The 22,810-nt window shown below is 39.3% G+C and overlaps 1 protein-coding gene across 1 annotated transcript; it reads left to right on the top strand.

The window, feature by feature from the left end:
- The first annotated feature begins 957 nt into the window (after positions 1–957).
- Positions 958–22,807, top strand: PUS7 (pseudouridine synthase 7). The gene is made up of 20 exons (XM_059473219.1): positions 958–979; positions 1,970–2,221; positions 2,415–2,481; positions 3,615–3,674; positions 4,307–4,685; positions 6,608–6,692; positions 6,821–6,922; positions 7,557–7,701; positions 9,653–9,670; positions 11,947–12,058; positions 13,346–13,423; positions 15,035–15,163; positions 15,325–15,450; positions 15,746–15,807; positions 16,143–16,303; positions 17,222–17,348; positions 18,051–18,152; positions 20,116–20,245; positions 21,297–21,388; positions 22,073–22,807. The coding sequence occupies exons 5-20, from the start codon at positions 4,336–4,338 to the stop codon at positions 22,207–22,209; spliced, it is 1,956 nt and encodes a 651-aa protein (XP_059329202.1). The 5' UTR covers positions 958–979; positions 1,970–2,221; positions 2,415–2,481; positions 3,615–3,674; positions 4,307–4,335; the 3' UTR covers positions 22,210–22,807.
- Positions 22,808–22,810: the final 3 nt, after the last annotated feature.

The raw sequence follows: 22,810 nt of genomic DNA on the forward strand, positions 1-22,810 counted from the left end.
TAAAATAAATCTCCATAGATCCATCTCTGCTCAGACCTAAGGAGAGCTGCATCTTTGCTCCTTTCTTTTTTCCTATATGAGGTCTTTTATAAGCTAGTCATTGAGGAATTCATGCATACCTGGGATTTTTTAAATTCCGAGCAAAGTACTCCATTGCGTTACTTTCTTATTCTACTCCATGAGAGAAGGTAAGTACAAGAGATGAGAAAATAAGTTACCCATATACATATACCAGTTGTAAGTCTCATCACTAAGACTGTGAACACAATACAACTAGAGAATAAGAAGTATGAGACACTAAATTATTAATAGCCTGGCTCAGAGGAAGTCTGAGACAGGCTGGGATTGGGACATGACACACAGGGTCTTAAAAATAAGGACAAATCCACGTGTTGAAGTTAATGAAAATACTTTCCTTGCACCAGTGCTTAAAATAGAAAAGAGGGTAGAAGATGACATTCTGACTGTATCAGAAAGCACTGATCGCACAGATCTGGCCTGGTTTTTAAAGTGATTTACATAGTTACAGTGTAGGTTTTCAATGGTACATTCCCCTGTCCTGGGACTAATGTTCAATTAGCGCCACGTGTTTCAGATGCCAGGAGGCGCAGGAAGGCCTCATCTCGTGTTCACGATTCCCTGCTTTGGCTATAGCCGCCTTTCAGAAATTAAACTTTTGTTCTGCACAGCTGCAGTTCTTCCGTACATCCCCGCCTGCCTACCCCAGCCTCTTCCCAGGCATCCCGAGCGGGCCGGCGGTGTCGGAAGCGTGGGAAGCAGGAGCAGCCCCTGGCCCGGTCCCACCTCCCGGCCCGGCTCCGCTCCCCACCCGGCGTCAGCGCGGCGGGGCCGGCCGGGGGCGGGCGCAGCCTGGGGCCGCCTCCGCCCGCGCGAGGCTGGGCCGGGCCCGTTCCGCACCGCCTCCGCCGCCCGCCCCGCCGCGCTGACGCCCGGGCCGTCCTCCCGTGCCGCCGTGCGGGTAAGTGGCTCCCCCTCGGCGGCTCCTGCCTAGCGGCGGGCGGAGCCGCACTCTCCCTTCCCCGGCAGCCGCGCAGGGCTCCGCGGTGGGGCCGGGTGGGGGCTCTGCCTCGGGGAACTTCGCCGGCGCTGGGCTATCCCCAGACGCCCCCGTGTTGCGCCGCGTGTTGCCGGGACCCCCGCGGCAGAGCCCTTCCTCCTGCCTCGGCCCCGTGCCCCGCCTGCCCCGGCCCCAGCCCCAGCGCGTCCTCCCGCCCTGCCCCGGCAGCCTCGGCGCTCGCAGCGGCTCTTCCGGCGCTGTGGCGGCGGCTCGGCCCGGCCCGGCCCGGCCCGCGAGCTCCGAGCGCCGCTGCCCTCCGCGCTAGGCTTGGCCTTGGGGCGCTGCTGCGGCAGCATCGCGCTCCTCTCGGTCGCCTTTTAATCGCACGTGCCTCGTCTCATGAGGAAGCGGCTTCGCACCTCGGCTCCTCAGCGCCCTGCAGCCCCCGCCGTGCCCGCCTGACTGGTGCCGCGCCAGCAGTAATCGCTCGGCGGCTCTTGTTGCAGAGAGTCAAGTGTTTTATTTGTAGTAGTAAACTCAGTCTCTGTTAGAACATCGAAATTGCTGCGGAGTTGATGTTTATGCAGATTCTGGCTTTTATGGAAACACCTGTTAGGAAAAGGGCCGAGACAATTGAGCAGCTGTCAAAAAATAATAGGAGCCTCTCACTAGCAGCCTGCGCAAGCGAGGCAGTGTGTGCCCGCTCGCTTCAGCGTGCTCCTTCAGGCAATTATCCTGCAGAATTCATCCCGACGATGGCTGCCGTGGGGCACAGCATAGCACTCTGTAGTATGTGAGTCACTGTTGTGCTGTGAGAATAGTCTGTGTGTGACAGCTCCGGAGTGTTTGTGCCCAACATCAAATTATCGTAACAGTCTGTATAAATCAATAACTAGGTATTACAGTTTTGTTTAAGAAGCACGAGATTTCTCTTCTTACTACCTTTGGCAGATGTCTCAGAGGATTTCACTGTGCTGAATGCTGTTTTGTTCGCTGTGTGAAGATGCAAGCCATCTAAAAGCCATTTCCACTTCAGTGCTTTATCACCCAGCCTCTGTAAATTTTGGTACATGGGAAGAGAGTCTGGAAACAGCAGTGAATTGCTTCACTTGGCTATGACTTTTATCTGTTGTTCCTCTTGAAAGAAGGATTTTATGAACTTTTATTTGAAGACAGACTAAAATTGGTGCTTTCAGCTTGAAGGTACATTGCTTTGCTAATTGTTCTGCTTTCGTGCGTGTGTGTTTTACCACTCTTCATCCCATACATACACTTAATTTTCTAACTCTCTCCTTATTTCCCTTTTGTTCATTTATTTTTGTAGCACTCATTTTCAGTTCTTCACTTGAGCAAAACATTTCAGGCATTTCTAAAACAGTTGTTCCTGCCTTTTTAGCCTAATCTGGTGATCTCTTCACTGAGGTGTCCAGGCCATGAAGTCAGCCCTGACTAACAGCTAACTGGTAACAATTACTTCCCAACCCAGCAAATGCTGATTGTCAAGTTAGTTGTGGGACTTCCTTTAACATGCCCTTTAAAATTGGATAGATTATGCTATTTAGTGGCTGGAGAAATAATACAAGATGATGTATGTAGTTCTAAAATACTGCTCCCTGCCTAGATTAATTTCTCAGTAACAGCTAAATCCTATTAATTTAGAAACTTGGTTGTTGTGGACAAAATTGACTTGACATGGGGAATTTGATTTTTTGCCGGTTAACTTTTAATTACCAGTTGGTTGGTGATATATTATGAAGACCTGAGATCCCACAACTACCTAAACACACACTTGGAGAAAACTCCTTTCTTCCCCTTTCCTCCTTGGCCCTCAGGTGATGCTCTGGCCCTTGGGGAAGGCAGTGGTAGTGCAGGAGGTTGGAGTTGGTGTATCGAGATTTCTTTCTGCTGCTCAGTTCTTCTGCTCCCATGTGAGTGTTCTCCATGGGCCCCTCAAGTGTCCCTGTCCCAGCGTGGGCACCTCCACAGGTCAGTCCCATCAGGAGTGTCCCTGCTTCAGTGAGGAGAGTTTCCTTCCAGGAGTGCATCTCCAGCTGTGTCCTCAGCAGTTGTCCCCTTCTCCATGCTTCCCTGTGCCTTTTTGAGCGCTCTGTCACGTGTTCCCTCTGTGCTTTCTTTTGCCTTTGCTGCCACTGGCAGCTTCTCCCTTTCTCAGATGAACTGGAGCAGGGGAGCCATGTACTTGTTGCCTGAGTTGGAGGGTGGCAGGCAGTGGGTTTATGGAGCCAGCTGAACTGGTCGTGGCCCACACAGAGCAGTTTATGGCCTCCTCCTGCTACCAAAACCTGCACTTCATCCTCAGTACACTCCTGTGCCAATTGGGTGATGCTGGAAGAAAGGTCCTGTCCATGCCTAATTCTAGGAACCCTGGTTTCCTTTTATACACTTAGAAATAAAACCAAAGTTCTTCCCTGTAGCTTGCTAAATGGCAGTAATGTGTTGTGTCACTAGGATGGTTATACTTGGGCAGTTGTATTTAACATGTCTGTCTGAGTCCATATGTGATTGCATTCATATATGTTCCATAATATTTTTTCCATAAAACCTTCTCAAAGAGTTATTTGCCTCTTTTTTTCAGATCTGAAGGCAGTGGTTCTGCTGACACAAAGGCTGCAACTCTGAGCCCTATTCCACCAGCGTGAGTAGTCACGTTCTTCTCAGAGATTGTTTAATTTCCTTGTTGTTTTGTTTGTCTCACTGATTCAATGATTTTGGAATCTCGTCTCTCTTATCTTTTGGGCTGAATTGATGCCACCTTGAATTCTGTATAGCGTTGTGTGTGTTGGAAGCACATAGAAAACAAAGACATGAGATATCAGGTGGGAACTCAGCTGTTCTCTCTCTGTCTTTGCAAGATGGAATCTTGATAGAGAAGGGAATAATTGAGAGTAGTCATGTTAAAGAGAAGGCTTGGGAGCCAGCAGTTTCTTAGGCACTAAACTGCTGCTGACAGCAGAGCCTGCGTGTGCACAGGCCTGCAGGCAGCCATGGTAAGGGTGGGCAAGAGTGGTGATGGTGGTAAATGCTCAGTGTGGTATTGAGTCCTACTCTGCTGTAGTCCAGCATGCATGCTGCCCTCAATGTCTTCCTTCTTTCTCCCCAAGGACATATTGTTTCTAAGTGTTCAAAATGTTTACTTGATGTTTAACTTAAATGCAGAAAGTTTATGGTTTTCCTGAAAAGTTGCACAGGGCAGAGTCCTTGGAGTGAAGTGCCTATGTATTGATATTGCTCTTAGACAGAAAATAAGCCTTTCTTCTTCTTTTCCAGGGCTTCCTATCCTACCCTGTGCCTTAAACATGGAAACTGTAGAAGTGAATAGTGTATCCTTGAAACGTCCTCGCTCTGAGGATGATGTGGCCAATGCAGATGAAATTAAAAGACAGAAGATCTTGGAGAAGTCCAAGGCAGAGAACGACTCTGGGCAGAGTATTGAGAATGTAACAGAACAACCCGAGGACACGAAAAGTGAAATAATCCCCACTGAGGAAAGTGAGGAGCAGGAAGAGGAGGAACTAGAGGATAGTGATGAAGATGGAGATCCAGAGAGCTTTGCAGACATGATGAAGCATGGACTGACAGAAAGCGATGTTGGCATAACTAAATTTGTTAGCTCTCACAAAGGGTTTTCTGGAATCTTAAAAGAGAGGTAACTCTTTGTCCTCTTTCATATGTTAATTCCTTGTGTAGCGCAGCTGTAGTTCTCCATTTTCCTTTTTGGACTCACAGATTGAAGCTGGATTAAGTGAGGTTCATTACTTTATTTACTGCTAAGGAAAGGTTTAATTTAGGACTTTTCTAGATTGTGGGTTGGTTTTTTGTTGTTTTTTTTTTGTGTGTTTAGGGTTTTTTTGGTGTGTGTTTGGTTTTTTGTTTTCTTGTTTTTTGTTTTTTTGGTTTTTTTTTTTTAATTTATTTTCCTGTCAAATGGAGCTCTGAAGAAGGAAGCTTTATATGAGTAGAGATACATGATTACACTGACCTTTGCTGTTTCCTTTGCTCTCTGGCAGTAGCAGAAACATAAAACCTTATGCAGTACACCCACCTTTTGTACCTCTTCTCAGTGCTCATATGGGATGCACTGAAAAATGGCATCAAAACCATCTTTCTTTGATTCTTTGTTTCTCTCTGACTCTTTTATCCTAATGTCTGTAAACAAGGATAGTTAGGCTTTAAATTATTGTCTGCTCAGTTAGGCTTTAAATTATTGTCTGCTCACTAATGTCATTTACATAGAAGGGAGTTTCAAAATTCAGGATGTGGAATTTATTATACATATACATTATATATTTATTAAGATGTTTGGTGCTTAGTAGCTTTTTAAAATGAAACTTCTAGATTTTTAAAATTAAAGAATAGCTTTGAATAAAACAGAATGCAAATACTAAAGGTCACTGAAGTGAGAATCACTGTTTCTCTGACTTAGCAAAGCAGTTCAGGTTGCTTTGTTTACACACTGAAAAGTTCCTGTGTTTAAATACTGGCTTCATACATAGATAATTTTAAATAAAATGATATATATGTATGTATGGATTTAATCTTTATTTGCAGCATTAAGCAGCTAGTGTAATTCTTCTCTGTGAAACATAGTCTGTGCTGAACCTTCTTCTGGGAAATCTGCCAGTTTTGGTTGGCCAAAGGTAGCCATGTGGTAGAAAACTCGTGGGTTTGTAGGGTTTTTTTTTGGATTCTAGTTTTTAACACCTATTATTAATTCACTCTTGGCATTTTTATGGAGCCATCACTAGCATGTCTAGACAGCTGCAGATAATACAGGAGAGGACACTCCTCAGGAAGGAATTCTACCAGTATGTTGTGTATCTGCACAGAGGGGCAAAAGGGGGCTTGGGTGAGGTACAGTAGAAAGCTTCCCATGGTGAAGTTTTATTAATCTTTCAACATTGATAGAATAAGAATTATTCTCTTTTTTTTACCACTTTGCTAGCAAATGCTGCTTAAAATCATTTAGCAGTTGCAACACAAACCAACTGTGCTCTGTTATAGTTGGGCTGTTTTTATTATTAGACATGAGTGACTGAATCGAAAATGTCAAAGTAAAATTCTTTTTTGCTGTCATAAAGTATGCAGAGTAACTTTATTTGAATGTTCTGTACAACTGAATATATAAGCAAGGCTGAATTTGTCCTGCCTTCTGTAGAGTGCCTAAAATGCACTTTATTTTGCAGGTGATTTCCAGTGTCAGAGATAATGCAGTAGTTAATGCATTGCACATTATGGCAATGCAGTAGAGTCTTAATTGCCAGTAATGACTGGGATTGAGGATAAGCATTACTGATTTATTCAAACTGGTGAGAGAATGACTCAGGCTAAATACAGCAGGGTTTGGTGATCTGCAAAGAAGTCTGCTGCATTTGCCTGTGTGTTCCTGTGGTATCCTTCTGGGGGGTGGAAATAGGTACAGCTTTCTCATGGTTGTTAAGTTTGTTCTAAATTAATTGATTTACACAGATTGAGGATTTTTCAGTGAATTATGGAAACAGCTTTTTAGGAAAGGACTTTATGTGATGTGGGATTTTTATTACAAATGTAATGCATGTTTCTTTCTATCAGATACTCAGACTTTGTTGTCCATGAAATAGGCAAAGATGGACGTGTGAGCCATTTAGATGACTTTTCTGTTCCAGTGGATGATGAGGTAAATTCTGAGATAGATTTGGTAATAGCTATGCTTCTTAATGTTCCTTAAGCAAGAACATTGAAAAACTGGAAGGTACTCCAGGAGGGTTATTGGACGTTTGTTTTTTCTCCCCAAATATGTATTAGGACCCATCAGAAGAAACATTTACAGTTCTGTCAGACGAAGACAAGCAGCGTTTAGAGGAGCTCCAGCTTTTTAAGAATAAGGAAACTAGTGTTGCCATAGAGGTAAAATTAATAAATGATATCAAGTTTGGGATGGGGCAGAGAGAGGCTGAGGGAGGGAGTAGAAGGTACATCCTTTCTAATGTGTGTAAGGTATAATAGCAGTCTGAGCATGATGTGACAGATAACCCTAAACTGGACACAGTTTGGTGTTTAATTATTTGAAGTCTTACAGATGTACTCAAATTCATGCATGTGTGAGTTGTTACTTTGATTTTGGTGAGATTATACACAGGAACTTCAATATAGGTTTTAATTCCTGTGGTGGTAAGATTACCTTGCAGTATTTTGTTTTCCTTCTAGTATATTGTTTTAAAGAATAAGGAGATGTACATAAAACATCTATCCTGATGGAACACTACTTTGTAGTGATTTAATAGAAAAGATGATTAATATGCTTTTCTGTAACAAGAAAGATAAGAAAATTGATATTTTTAAATATTCAAATATTCCATATATTGAAAGAATAACTATTGAGCTAAATTTGGGACATGGAGATGAGTAGGATTATACCTGGTAGTTTCAAAGAAGCATTCACACACTGAATAATCTTATCTAGCTAATTTTTTTTCCTTTAAGGCATCCTCCCCTTTTGTATTAATTTATTTGGTTTCTGCATGTATGTGCATTAACACAGGTAATTGAGGACACCAAAGAAAAAAGAACCATCATCCATCAGGCTGTGAAGTCCTTGTTTCCAGGACTAGAGACTAAAACAGAAGATAGAGATGGAAAGAAATACATTATTGCTTATCATGCTGCTGGGAAAAAAGCATTGGCAAGTGAGTTTCAGTATCACAGCAGATGGGTAAAGTAAATGCTAAAATTATCTCAAAAGTTAGAATTGTTAGCAAGTACTTCAAGTGAGTGTGCTTCCTAATGTAGTCTTACTTCATTTTTCCTTCGTTTCAGCTGATGCTGTGTATCTGAAATGATTAGGACCACAAGAAATGCTTTAAATTTAAATTTCTACTTGTTTTTCTTTCCAAATAATTCATCCAATACAGCCATATTAGAAGAGAGAATATTATCTTGTACTTCAGTGGGAATAGGCAAAACAGAGACTTTATTTGCAGTACTTTTTGAATTTAACTTTCATGATCTTAACTGTATGTGTAAGTGTGTGTTGTGGGTGTAAGAGGTTGTAGTTGGAAAATGTACATTAGATTGATAAATGGTGTAATGTTCACTGTCTTGAATACCAATGACAAAATTCTCAATGACTTGAATAGAGACAAGCATCTTTTTGTTTTCTCAGAGTTATAGTTTCATATAAACTTAGCTTACGATGATCATTACTTCTGCTTCCAAGGCTAATGATATTTGCAGAAAATGATCTTTATTCATTATAGATCACAGTTAATCTTTCGAAATAGTCAAAGTCATGAAGGATTTTCAAAATGAAATGTTATCCACTTTAATCTAGCAAAATACTGTTTTGGATACTAGGAATAAATTAACATGTTTTACATCTTTTAATGTTACTAAAAATTTGTTGCTACTATAAGTTTAGAGGATTATCTACCTGCAGAATGGTGCACATTTAACCAAAGATAGTAAGGTTTGGTTTAAATTGGTTGTATTCCTCTGTCATTTCAACTTACTACAAATGATGGTATGTAAACCTAACCCTTTAATTTTAAAGACAAAGAAGATGGAAGAACGATAAAGAAATAGAGTAATTTAAAATGGGGAATAAAGTAATTTCCCCTGTAATTTAGTTGTTTAAGGCTTGTTATAAGCAAATATGGGAATGTTGTATTTTTATTGGTCCAATTATAATGTGTTTGTCTTATTTAGTCATGTTTAGAAAATGTGTATGTTTGCATGCTTTATGCATGGATTATGTATACTTACCAGCACAGAATTCTCCTCAGCCAGTTTTGTTCTGCTCGTTTGTAATGGTTTTTCCTCCACCTTTTCCTTCTGCTGCTTCTATTCTTTAACCACTGTTACAGTCAAGTGGATGTTTTTAAGCTGATTTAAGGGATAATATATAAAAGAATTTAAGTATTTGAAACATGATGAAAAGAATTTAGTGGTGTGTCTCTAGGATTAAAACATAATGTGGAGCACTATCTTGTGATGCAGAGAAGCATCATCTATTTATCTATGTAAACTTGGATTCCTCAGCTGTGATGCTGCAGGCACCTGTGCATTTGTTGGTGGAGGTGTCAGGTTCTGTGAGTGTGTGCAAATGCTTATGGATGTAAGATTGAAGTTCTTTTTAGTCAGGATTATATATATCTTCCTTGTTTATATAGGCACAAACATGTCTTAGTCATGAATGGACTCCCCAGGCAAGAAACATTTCAGAAGTGTAGAATATTGGATTATTAGCTGAGATGCCTGATTACTTTGTTGATAACATAAAACATTACCAAATGTGCTTCCTAAAATTTAAAATCAGATGCTGCTTTGTTTCTATAGTCAGTTTATCCTCCAAATACTTAAAATTACTAAATTGTCAGTAAACTGTTGTTCCATCATTGTCCACAAATTAAGTTTGTTGCATCTCCAATTGAAGCTTTCCATATGTTCACTGTTTGCCTCTGCACGATTCCATTCCATAATTGTCTAAATTGCTGTCATCCACCACCTAGCTGTTGGATGCTCCCTGAAGCATAAACAATCCCATGACCATAAACCTGCATGTTCACCTCTAAAAACCCTTTGACAGTCTAAAAATTAAATGCTACTCTTTTGTACTCTTTATGCTCTGCATTGGGACAGAGGTCAGAACTGCAACAGGTAAGAGACGTTGACATTTCATACTAACAAAAATGAAATGCCAACCATTATGACCTCCTAAATAGCAACAGGACTGGCCAAACTTGTAACAATTTCTTAAAAATCCCTACACATAAGTATTACTTAAAATGCCCTGAAACAGCCAAGAATTAGGCTTATTCTGCCTCTTTTTTGTAGTGCAGTATAGGCAGTATTCATTTGGTGCAGAGAAAGTCTGCTAGTAATAAGTGATATGAATTACCAATTTTTTCAGTTCATGTTGACAACTAGAGTAAATTTCCCCCATGGATTTCAGTTAGCCAAGCCTTTGCCCTTCAGCCCCTACTTCAGACACTACTATCTGTCTTTATACAACTTTAAAAACATTTATCACACACCCTGCTATTAAAAAAGAGCTTCCAAGCTTTGAGTTTCAGCAAAAAGTTTAGAAATACAATTTTATTGTCAGAAATGTAGCATGACTCTGAAACAGCAATAAGAACTGCAAATTGTCCCACTGCTCTGTCTACCCAGTTGAATGCTTTGCAGTATTGGGTGAGGAATGGTTGAGTATCAGGACTGTGGCTGCAGCCTCTTTTGGATAGGATCATGGCTGTGAGGCCCAAAGCATGAGGAGCCCATTGGTCTGTGTGGTACCTACAGAATCCTTTTAGTGTAGAGCACATTAGGGCTCACTTCTTGACATGTGTTGAAATGACCATGTGCAAGATGTAACAGTTAAATATAAAGAATGGTTCCAGCTGGAGGGGGTTCTCCTTTGTGAATTGAGCTCTGCCTTACTCTCTTCTCTTCTAATTGCTGAGATCTTAGTGGAGAACTTTGCTCTTCCAGCTGAGTGCACTGTTGCATTGACTGAGTTTGAGTAGTGCTGGCTCAGAAGGGGAGACCAGCAGGAGTATGAGGTCTCCAGTTCAGGTCCAGTGAAACTCTGTGGGAGGGGGGCTGTGCTTAGAAACCGATGGTGCAAGGCAAGTGATGCAATAATTCTAGGTGACTAAAACCTGTGCATATATATTTTTATACTGTAGCATCCAAAATTGTCTTTGCAGAAGTGTGTGCGTGAATGGCAGCTTCTCAAAAACAAGCAAGAATTAAACATACTTACTATCTGTGTGGTATATCTGGACTTTGTAAAACTGGTGTGAAAAAAAGAGCAGTATTTCCCAAGAACTTCCTTCCTGCATTGGTGTTTGTACATTGAAATAAGGCTGGCTTTTTCAGTTAGCTTTTCCTGTTATAAAAGATGCTTAGGCCTTTTTTTTACAAAACCAGGTATGTCTGCTTAGTCACAGCAAGAGATAAGGGACTTCCTGTTTAAAACAAAACAAATCCTTAGTTTTGTTCTTAAATAACAAGGAATTGATAAACCTCAGAATTGAAGGAACCTCACAGTTGGTTGCTAAACCTCTGTCGAATCAGTCTCCCTTCCCATTAATGCCATCAACAGTGGGTTATTGGAAACTGAAAGTTTTATCTCTGGTGGTTTTTAATGTGCAAAAAAGAGCTTAACAAGTCATTGACAGTTCCCTTCTTCTACAGAAAATGTCAAATAATAGCACAGAATAGTAAATCAGTTGTTAATCTGTGGGACCTGAAGTTATTTCGGCCTCTGGCCTTTTCTAAGCATGGCACCATACCTGCCATGGATTGTATGTTCATGTCTCTTTTGTACCAGATTTCTTGCTCCCATTGGATTTTGAAAAAGAACCATCTTAAAACAATTTTTTGAGCATGACCTCTTAGGGTTTTGTAGTGATATGATTCATTCTTTTGTATGACACACAGAAAAAATACTACAGAAATAAAGAATGTGTCTGTACTATAAATAATAATGGTAGTCTTCCCACAAACAGGGATCCAGTGGTTCTCAACTATTAATTATAGAAGGAGCTAGAAGAAACGTGGTGTAGCTTCTATTGCTGAAAGTCAGTATAATGATAATGTTTTTGAGAAATTTAATCAGGTGATACAGCAATTAAATGACAAGGCTATATTTTCAGATAATTTCATGATAAAGGAACTGTCACTATTTCATTCAGGATTTTCTAGGTGACAGAACTGAATAAAGAGAAGTTTACAGTCCAGTGAAAGGGGAAGTCTTTTCAATGTGCTTTACAGCTTTTGCTGTCAGTAATTAACTCTTTCCTTTTCATTTTTTTAAAGCAGATGGGAATTAGCAGAAATTGTATCTTGCATATTTAAAGTAAATGTGGTTGCAGTGGCAAATATATTAAATTTTTTTTAAAAGTGACACTTTAACCTTTTTGCTTTTAAAGATCCAAGAAAGCACTCTTGGCCAAAATCTAGGGGAAGCTACTGCCATTTTGTACTGTACAAGGAGAACAAGGACACTATGGATGCCATCAATGTCCTGTCCAAATTTTTAAGGTAAGGCTGTTGTTTCTGCCATCCTGGCTGGCATGCAGCCCTCTCCCGCCATGTTTCTTGTTGCTGTAAACATTATGCTTCATAATTATGTAAGAGCAACACAAGTGATTGCTGTTCTCTAATTTGTAGACAGCTTAAAGTGAAAAGTTACTTTAAAATATCAAATTTAAAATATCGAAGTTTTGTGAGGAGGTGAGAATGGAACAAAATGAGCCTAAGAAATTTTAAAGACTACTCTACTGCTTCAATGGAAAAAGTCCTCAATTTACATTGGCTGATCTGAGAAAGGCTTGGCAGCTGAAAGCCTCAATGTACGTAACGTGAATTAAAAGCCATTTTTTCCCCAGTGTGTGAATATATGCAAGTATGTTATGAACCTGTCAGATATTGTTGTGATAATATGCTGATCAGTTCCTAAGCAGTTACAGTTGATAAACTGTTGTTCCATGTATTAATTTCTCCATGGCAACACAGGCTTAGTTCCTTTCACCCCATCAAGTGCAGAAACAAAGAGATTTGCCAAAGCGTGACATGAGCACAGTGAATTGCAGAGGAAGAACAGTTTTAAAATTGGGTCAGTTCAGTGATCAACTCATAAGGAAACTTCCCCACTTTTCCCTTTGCCCTTCTTGTCCAAAAAACAAATTTGTAATCTAGACCTTAACCAGTGAACTACTTAGTATTGGTATTGAGAACAAAATGGCAAGGGCATAGTTAGGTGTAAGACTGCATTTAATGGCAATCCTGCTACCCCCTGGAGCCCTTAACTGGCATAACTGGAAATACTCCATCTAACACAGGCTGTAAAGTACAAAGTGAAAAAGAAAGGAAATTTTCCTCTCAGGGAGAGGAGTGGATCAAATTTTAAATTAACTTCTCATAGTCTCTCATAATGTGCAGGCATGGTATTCAAACAAACAGGTTTGAAGTTTAAGGAAGAAGTGGACACGATATTTTTTTTTTCAGTGAAGTTGGTGGTGACTGTTCATTTCTTTCTCCAGTTAATATAAAGAAGTACTTCAAATTTCATATTTTGCAAGCACTGTTGTGTTAAAAGTTAATTGTCTACATATAATTAAAACAGAAGTTTTCTTGTGTTTTATGTACTCATGGGTGAGATTAGAAAATGTCACACACATGTCAAATTGTAACCCAGTTCTGAGGAATGTAGGTATATTTTTCTATTTTTAATTTATAAGATTAATAATTATAGACAATTATGCTTAAAATTATGCTTGATCTCTTGCTATTTTAATATACATAATATCTGTTACTGTTGCTTTTAAGAGTGAAGCCAAACATATTTTCTTACATGGGAACTAAAGATAAAAGGGCTATAACAGTTCAAGAGATCGCTGTTCTCAGGTGAGTAAAAGTACAGTCTGGAGGATTTGCACTTCTGCTGTGGTAGCTTGGATAAATACCTAAAAGACTCAGTGACACAAATGGCAGGTACAGGTCCTGACCTTGTAAAGCACAGGTGGAAGATGCCACAATCCTTTTGTATTCTGTGATTACTGGTGATATTTTCAGTCAGTGGTGCTCTGAGTCACGGGCTGGTTACGTGTACTTGGCTGAGGCAGGGGGACAGATTGCCTGCCTGCTCTTAGGCTGCTTGGATCTCATGCAACAGCAGAAAAACAGAATGACATGGTGAAAATTATGTCCCACTTTCTTCCTGGCTTTTGTTTCCCCCTCTCTACAGCTAGAATCCTATTTTCTTTCCCACTGTACTCTCTGAACAGTGCCATAGAAGGCTGACACTGCCCTTGCTCATCTGTGAATAGCCAGAAGGGGCAAAAAATTATGAGGAGTTTTTCCTGCCTTCACCTACTCCTTTAAGTCACCTTTTAAGAGAAAATAAAATTTACTTTGTCATATTCTAAGATAATTATATGTTTTCTGGGCACTTTAGGTTAGTGTTAGATCCATAACTGGGAATGGCAGATGTCTCCCAGACATGTATTGCAATATTGTTTTAGCTGGCTGGAATATCCCACCTGCACTACTTTTTACAACTTTTGGAAAACCACATTCCTTGAGTGAGGAATTCACAGCTTGAAAGCCAGAGGCTTGATCAAATCCTTGTTAAAAGGAGGGCATCCACTACTGAACTGCTCATATATTTTCTCCCAATGTTCTGTATGTGTGTGCATTAACATATATAAAAAGAAATTCTGATTTATCAATTGTGAGATGCCCCAGATTCACGTTAATGCAAGGTAGCTTTGCAAATTGGTAACAGTTAACCAGATGTGTGGTGAAGCCATCTCAGCTGCTCTTCCATTAACTTTTTAACATTATCACATTGTGTTGTGTCCAAGATCTCCAGAGTGCTGTAGGTGTTGTGCGGTGTCTGCTCCGTGGTGCCACAGCCCCTGACTCTCCTGCACAGGGGAGGGGACATTGCCAGTTGCCAGCCTGCTCTAAGCTGAGTATGCTGGCCATGCTGCTTCATAAACTCCACTATCCTGGTAAAAAAATTAGCAGAAATCTCCAAGAGCAGCTTGGTGATGCAAAGAACAGGGTATGCTTCCAAAAATACCAGCAACAGAAATGGCAGATCAGTGACATGTTGGATTCCATGTTCCTTCATCTGCACTAGGCATACACAGTAGCTAATTTTATTTAACTCTTTATTTATAGCTGTGCTGACTGGGGTATATGTATTCATGAAATAGTTACTCAGATTATGCAGAGTTCAGCTTGTGGGGTACAGTATACATCCATACTGCAATATAGATGTGAAAAAACAGTGCTAACAGTCTGTCACAGTATACATTTTCTTTTGTATGAGTACCCTTAAGAATTATATTATTATCTTCCTTTTAGGTCTTTCATTAAAGTATTTTGAAAAGGCAACACTAGAAAATTGGGGAAACTGGACTCACTGTTTTTCATTTTGTAATGGCAGCATTTCTGTATTTATCTGCTTTTCTAAGCATAGGTTGGTCACTGATGTCTGTTTCTTTTTAGAATCACTGCACAAAGACTTGCTCATTTGAATAAATGTTTGATGAACTTCAAATTAGGAAATTTCAGTTACAAGAACCATCCCCTGAAATTGGGAGAACTGCAAGGGAACCATTTCACTGTTGTTCTCAGGTAGTATGTTAGTAGGTATTTAGATGGTTCTGTTAAAAGGTTTTTTTCTTTAAATAGATAAAGAAGTTTTTTTTATTTAAATTAATGTTGAGCTTTAATATAATGGGCATCTCAAAATAGCATAAACCCTTAATCTGTCTATAACTTTTTTTTAATGCTAGAAACATAACAGGAACTGATGAGCAGATAGAGCAAGCAATGCATTCACTCAGGGAAATTGGATTTATTAATTACTATGGAATGCAAAGATTTGGAACCACAGCTGTTCCTACTTATCAAATTGGCAGGTATGTGTTGCTTTCATCCTCCCCCCTTCTTTTTTTTTTAAATTTTACTCTTATCACCCTGTAACTTAATGTATTTTTGGGAACATTTTTCTAACATATTGCCTGTACCAGTTTTAAATTTAGATTCAAGAAAGATCTTGTTTCTGAACTTGCTTCAGCAGTTATCTTGCATAATAGCACTACTTTTAATATTGCATAAGTCTAAACACTAATACATATTTTTTGGATAAGTTGGCTAAATCCTTTTAAAATATTTCTAGTCAATTCTTAATATACTTTCCTGTTTGAATCCTAGAGCTATTCTACAGAACAACTGGAATGAAGTAATGGATTTGATATTAAAGCCACGACCAGGAGGTGAGAACTGAAAAATGATACATCCTGTGTTTCTGCCTCTTCTCCAGTAAGCATATGTTTAGGAAAAGCTTGAGCCAGTTTAGCAGTGGAGAAGCAATCTTCAGACTCTCCCTTTTCTGCCTCACTTTCCTTGCTGTGCAGTTCCTTGCAGTGGGACTAGAAAGGGACCTGAATACTTAGTGTTTGCTCCATGTGACCTCAAGTGTTCTATGATTCTGTTCATCTCTAATTACCATGACTGCAACTTTAATTTTTCAACTGCTTTAACAAAAGGTGAGATGGATGCTTTTTTTGGTGTATAGTTAAAATGTTTTCATTTTACATCCTTGTTCTAGCTGAAAAGGGATATTTAGTCAAATGCAGAGAAGAATGGGCAAAGACTAAAGATCCAGCAGCAGCCCTCAAGAAACTGCCTGTAAAAAGGTGCGTGGAAGGACAGCTTCTACGTGGACTCTTAAAGTATGGAATGAAGAACATAATCTCTGCATTTGGCATAGTGAGTGTAAAAGTTGGGTGGTATTACTTGAATAAACATTCTTTTGATGGTATCAGGATGAATTTAAAATAGACTCATTGATGCTTGATGAGTTGAAAGTTAAGTTTAAAAATCTTTACATTTATCCTGCCTTTTTGCTGGAAGTACTGCTGTGGAGTAACTGATGACATCTCTAATTAATGTATGCATAATGAGCTTTCCAATTTATACAACAGTTTCTCTGGTATGTGGGCAGCAATACAGCTATACTTAGTAGCTGTGTATAATACAGATCTGAGAATTGTGCAAATGTTCAGTTTCAGTGTTTTTCTGTTGCTTTAAAAGTATAAATCAAACTGATGGTGGGCTAATGAATCAGCCTGATATGGAGGTGATGGATCCACTTGTCATTTTCAAGTGCTGTAATCAAGATCAAGTCTTTGAAGAAAATATCTCATCACTAGCAAACTACTGGGCTCATTGTAAGATTTGGGGGATAATTTCTTGTTTATGAAGAAGATAATTAGAATAACACAGTGCTTTCACAGCTGCAGAGTTTACTTAAGATTTCAGGAGCTTGAATATGAATTCAGTGTTTTATAATAGACCTGTATGTTTGACCTGTAGAGTTAAAAGTGTTGGGTTTTTTTTTTTGTAAATTTAAGCACAGTTCTTTTTTGTGCAGATTTCAAATGTGTAAAAACATTATTTCTTCACATATCCTTTTCTCAAACATAGAACAAAAATCAAGAAATTGTATATCAAAAATATATTAAAAAAAGAAATGTATATCAAGAAATTGTGCATGCCTTTTTGCCAGATAAGGTAACATTTCAAATATGCACCTTTTTGGTTGTGATCGTCAGAAAAACCAAAAAATACCTCTATCTAATGTTTAATATATTTATCTAGTGTTTAATTTTTTTTCTTTACCTCTAGATACCAAGAAATAATCGTTTAATGTACATTCATAGCTACCAGAGTTATGTGTGGAATAATATGGTGAGCAAGAGAATAGAAGAATATGGGCTTAAAGCTGTACCAGGAGATCTCATACTTAAAGGAGGTAAAATCAGCCAAAGCCAGTGATGCTGTATAGTTCAGATTCCTAGGCAAACAAGGCATATAGTTTGTGTTGTGTCAGTGTTTGTCTGATACTGCTTACGTAGCTTCTTTTCTCTCACCAGTTTTGGCCCAGTGATAGCTGAATCCCTAGGCCTGTTTTAGACAAATTGTGCAAGGGATTGGAAGTTAGGTATTACACTTCCATGAGCTGTTTGTTAGCTTCTTTTTTCAAATAACTGGATAGGGAAGAGAGATTATGGAGGACTGATTATTCTCAAAAATGACCTCAATCCTAGTTGAGCTGTGAAGGACTGTGGAAGGACATGATGAAATTTTTACTTCAAAAGTTTTTGATTGCTCCACTCAGTTAAAACTTTTTTTGCTTGTATTTGCTCTGGCATTTCCTACATTCTCCTTTATGTATGCCTGGTGCATGGAAGGGGCTGTTCCTCTAGCAGTCCTTCCTTCATGTAGTTTTAAGTCACTGGAAGCCAGGCTGTGATTCTGCCAGTAACTGTGACAGCCTTGGAGGCTGTTACTTCTTTTCTTAGAAATGTTGTCTGTTAAGTGGAGATAAAACATGGTAGTTATCTTTCTCAGAGTAAGATTATTTCAATCAAAGGCTTTATTTTAAATTTAGCTGAAGTTCACTGTCACAGGCATCATCTTTACTGGTAACTTCATTTTTCTGTCCTGACTTTAGCCACAGCTGTTCACATTGAAGAAGGAGATGTTGATAACTACACTATCCATGATGTAGTGATGCCATTGCCTGGATTTGATGTTATTTATCCAAAGCACAAAAGTAAGTCTGACTGTTAACTGAAGTACTTACTCTGAAAACATAAGTTTTCTTTGAGATTGTTCTTTAAAGGAAGATTGGATCTACTCAACCTTGGTGACTTTTAAAGCAATACATCACTTCAGATCTCTAAAACATTAATGTCAGCCTTTTGTTGCTGCCAGGGTGCTCTGCTCAGTCTCCTTCCCGCTGGGAATCCCAGATGACTGCAGAGCAGAGTTTCTCACTAAGCTGTACCACTGCAAGGATTTAATCAGGTACAGGATTTTGTCCTTGATGAATTTCATGAGGTTCCTCTTGGCCCATTCCTGTTGTGCCTCAGTCCCTCTGAATGGCAGTCCTCTCCTTGCATGTACTGAATACCACCCCAGCTTGGTTTAGCCCACAGATTGGTTGGGGTAAATTCCAGTTCTCCTCCACTATTTCACAGGACACATCTCAGTTCCTTGAGGAACTCTGCTTTTAGGTAGAGCTGCAATAAGTAGTGACTATACTGTGAGATGCTGAGCCAGACAGCTGTTACCCACTTACAGTCCACCCATTGTAGTGTTCCAACCTGGGACACAAAAGTGCTGTGGGAATGCATTGACAGCCTTGCTGGAGGCAGGCAGCAGTCCCTACTCTCCCCTCATCCATAGGTGTTGTAATTTCATCATAGAAGACAGTAGTCTTGGTGGGTTTTTTACTTTTTCTTTTTCTCCCCCTTTCTTTTTCTCCCTTTTTCTTTTTCTTTTTTTTTTTTTCCTCCCTTTTTCTTTTTTTCTCCCTTTTTCTTTTTATCCACCCATTGTAATGTTCTAACCTGGGACACAAAGGTGCTGTGGGAATGCATTGGGAATGCATTGACATTCCCACAGCACCTCCCCTCATCCATAGGTGTTGTAATTTCATCATAGAAGACAGTAGTCTTGGTGGGTTTTTTACTTTTTCTTTTTCTCTCCCGTATTAAAACCACAGTCATTGTGTGCCCAGAGAGGATTAACTCCATTATTTTTCCCAGGGACCAGAGTGAGCCTGACTGGTCTGTAACTCCCTAATTATCATTCCTGCTCTTTCTGGAGTTGGGTGCAAGCACTTGATTTTCCACAGTTGTCTGGGACATCCCTAGATCTGCACAATCTCTGAGATGATATAGAAAAACTTCACCATGACATGAGGCAGCTCTCTCAGCCTCTCTAACCCTTCTCCCACTTCTGGTAGTCCCTCTTTCTTAACCTTGCCTCTAAGAAGAGAGGCCTGGGGCACTTTGCTGATCAAGGCTGAGGCAAAAAGACAGACTATCAGCCTGATGTCTGTCACTAGACCAGCTGCCCTGTTTAGCACCAGGTTTAGCTTTCCCTGCAGTCTTTCAGTCCTTATGTTGCAGCTGAACTCCTCCTGGTCTTGATGCCATTTGCTGCTTTCAACTGTAGCTGAGCTCTGGCTTTCCTAACACCATTTCTGTGTGCATGGACAAAGAGCTATAGTTGCTCTTTGTAGCTGGCCCCAGGTTTCACCTGTTCTGTGTTACAGATGAGGTCAGTCATGAGTTCCCTGCACATTTTCCTCAATATTGGATTGAACTGTTCTTGTACTGTCAATTTGTCAACTGATTTCTCTCTGCTGCTTTTAAATGAGAGAGTAATGGGTAGTCTGGCCCTTTTTTCCCCCATGTACCTGAGATTAGTCCTGTGAAGTCTAGAAAATCGGAAAGCATATATGAGTTAGCATTTAAATGTCAATAAAGTATGTTGTAAATTTTGTTTTCAGCTGAAATTTTATTTGATGCGTTCTTTGTTACTGCCTGTACTAACCAGGGTGTAGAAGTAAACAGGCAATAAGATCTGCAGTAATTTTAAACTTCTGTGCAGCATTTATCCCATCTATGCTGAAAACTACTAGATGTAAGAGAAAGGAACAATCCATTAAAACAGTTTAAATTTGCCACACTACATTCTCTCCTATTAAATATTTTCCTCTCTTGCAGTTGGTGAGGCCTACAAGGACATGCTGGTAGCTGACAACCTTGATATCAACAACATGAGGCATAAAATCAGAGATTACTCACTTTCTGGAGCATACAGAAAAATTATCATTCGGCCTCAGAATGTCAATTGGTGAGTGGGAGCATAAGGGAAATTACACTTGAGTTGACAGCATAGAGTTGATTTAAGTACAAAACAACATGAGACTGATCCATGGGACAAGCACACAGACTGAAACATCGGTAGAAAGGAATCTCTCTGCCCTTCTCTCATGTTTTTAATGCAGCTGAAGTGGAACTATACCCTTATTTCTTCCTTGGTTCTCATTCTGTGGTGGAGGAGTATCAAGACATCTTATCTAGTTGTTCACTCCTTCCAAGGGCTTGCCTGAACACTTCATAGGTAATTACTTATGTTGAGAAAATGGTAGAAAATACTCAAAACAGGGGTTTTTTGTAGTCTTGCTATGAGAAAGTTGGTCTCCAATTACCTGTCAGTCAGAAAAATTTGTATCACTTAACCCTACTAAATCATTGTTTTTAGAGATGCAATCTAGTTTTCATATGGCAGCTGAATAAATGCCTTTTAAACTGGGAACTGTACAAATGTGCAGAAAGACATGATCAGTGATGCATAGAATTAAATATATAGAGGGTTTAGGAGGGAGCACAAAAATAGAAATACTTATATACTTGAAACATCAGCACTAATTAATATTAAGCTTGTCTACTTACCAGTTAGTTTTTCAGCCTCATGTTTACATATGGGATTTCCTTTAAATGAATGGTAGAAACTATGAAATGTGTCTTAGCCCTTTCAAAGTTTGGATGACTATTGAAAGGCTTCAGTCCTGCTAGCTACTCTTGGAGTTGACACCATTCTTCCCTTAATTTCATGAACTATACTTCTTGTATAGTTGGAAATTCTGACAGCACACAAGGGCAAACAGATGAATTATGCAAAGAAACTTCTCACTAACTTAAAATTGTTTTTTTAATAATCTCCATAAAGCCAAGGCAAGTCTTCTACATAAAGCTCTACCCATTATTTTGCCTAGTTCAATTTCAGTTGTAAATTCCAAATTGCAATAATAATAAAATAGTGTTATAATAACACATATTTATATAAAATGTGTAAACCTAAATAATTTAAAATAATAATAAATTTTATGTATATTATAAAGGGAAGTTGTTGCATATGATGATCCTAAAATCCCATTATTTACTACGGATCTGGATAAACTGGAAGGAAAACCATTACCAGTTCTCCCTACAGGTAAGTTGATTTTTTGCTGGTTTGCTTAAATGGAAGTTTGATCTGGATGTTGCTTTCAACTGCTACATATTCAAAGCTCCTTTAAGGAAGAGCTTGCATTTAACTATTGACTGTTAAGCAGTGGTAACAATGACATCTAAGGCCAGGCATCTGAATAAGGACCCTGATTTCTCAAGGGTGCAAGCCAGTCCTCCAGCATCTCTTTTGACTGTTACATTTTCTTACAGGCATCTGTAAAATCAAGTAAATGCTTAATAGTAAATGTCTGCAACTAACAAAGATGGAATTAAGTCACAAATTGTCTGTATACTAAACTTGTATTATTGGTGCTGAGCACAGATGACTGAAATACTTAACTGTGATCACTAGGTGTTTTAACACTGCTTTCCAGAAAAGTGAAGACAGGCTAGGAATTGAGTCTGAAAGAACAAATGTTTGCTTTTAGAAGAAGAAAACTCTGAAACCATGACTTTGTCCTGAGAGAAAATGTTAAAAAATGGTTTCACGGAATTTTTCACTGTGGAGTATAAACAGGAGTGTGATGATGGTGGTTGTTTTGCTTTATGGGCAGGGGAAGTTGGTTGTGGAAGCTGTTAGTTCAGTTTAGATGGCATCCAGAATAAGCATTATATATGCCCTTAACACCCCTTATTTTTGCTTTTTGTCTCTTGTACCTGCTAATAGATGGCAAATTCAGGGCACTAAAGATGGAGTTCTCCCTTCCCCCATCCACTTATGCCACCATGGCGATTCGAGAAGTTTTGAAAATGGACACAAGCATAAAGAACCAAACACAACTGAACACGACCTGGCTGCGCTGAATGAACTGCAGAATGACTTAATTTTAACAAAGTGTTTTCTTATTTACACGTTCTGTACAAATCTTTAAAGAGTCACAGTAAGAGATTTGTATTTTTTTAAGTTTTTTTAGTGCTAGCATTTAACTTCAGTAGTCCTTGGCAAGATGGTGACTGTAATATAATACAGATTTTAGTGACTGGTGATTTTTACTGAATGAGTAAGTTACCTGAGCTGTAACATGGGTGCATCTTTAGAATTGTGCTTATAATGGCATTAGACTTGGAAGAATGTTTAGCTTGCTTTCTTTGGGCAAGCACTGAATGTTTTCAAGAGGAAGACTTCTGCCACGCTTGAAGTCTTCTCAAATATAATGCATTACATGGGGAAAGAAGAATCACAACAAAATTAAGATACTGATGAACATACGTATTGCTGGAGTTTTGCTGGTAGCATTTGCACTGATCCGGTAGCAGATTCTGTTAGCAGGGCTTTTGTGTGCTGTAAAGCTGTACAGCTCTTTTAAATAGTTCGACTTTTCATTGAGAAAATACTTGTATTTTCCAGCTAATACCTGTACCAAAGAACAGGTACTAAAAATAAACTAACCTGAAACTCTGAGCA

Source organism: Ammospiza nelsoni, chromosome 5 (assembly GCF_027579445.1).
Source record: "Ammospiza nelsoni isolate bAmmNel1 chromosome 5, bAmmNel1.pri, whole genome shotgun sequence".
Classification (NCBI taxonomy): domain Eukaryota; kingdom Metazoa; phylum Chordata; class Aves; order Passeriformes; family Passerellidae; genus Ammospiza; species Ammospiza nelsoni.

Bases quoted from the DNA above. Each gene is read 5' to 3' on its own strand.
- PUS7 (XM_059473219.1), top strand. From the start codon at position 4,336: ATGGAAACTGTAGAAGTGAATAGTGTATCCTTGAAACGTCCTCGCTCT. The intron at 17,349-18,050 runs GTAAAATCAGCC...TCCTGACTTTAG, and splicing joins AGATCTCATACTTAAAGGAG to CCACAGCTGTTCACATTGAA. The intron at 20,246-21,296 runs GTGAGTGGGAGC...TATATTATAAAG, and splicing joins CGGCCTCAGAATGTCAATTG to GGAAGTTGTTGCATATGATG.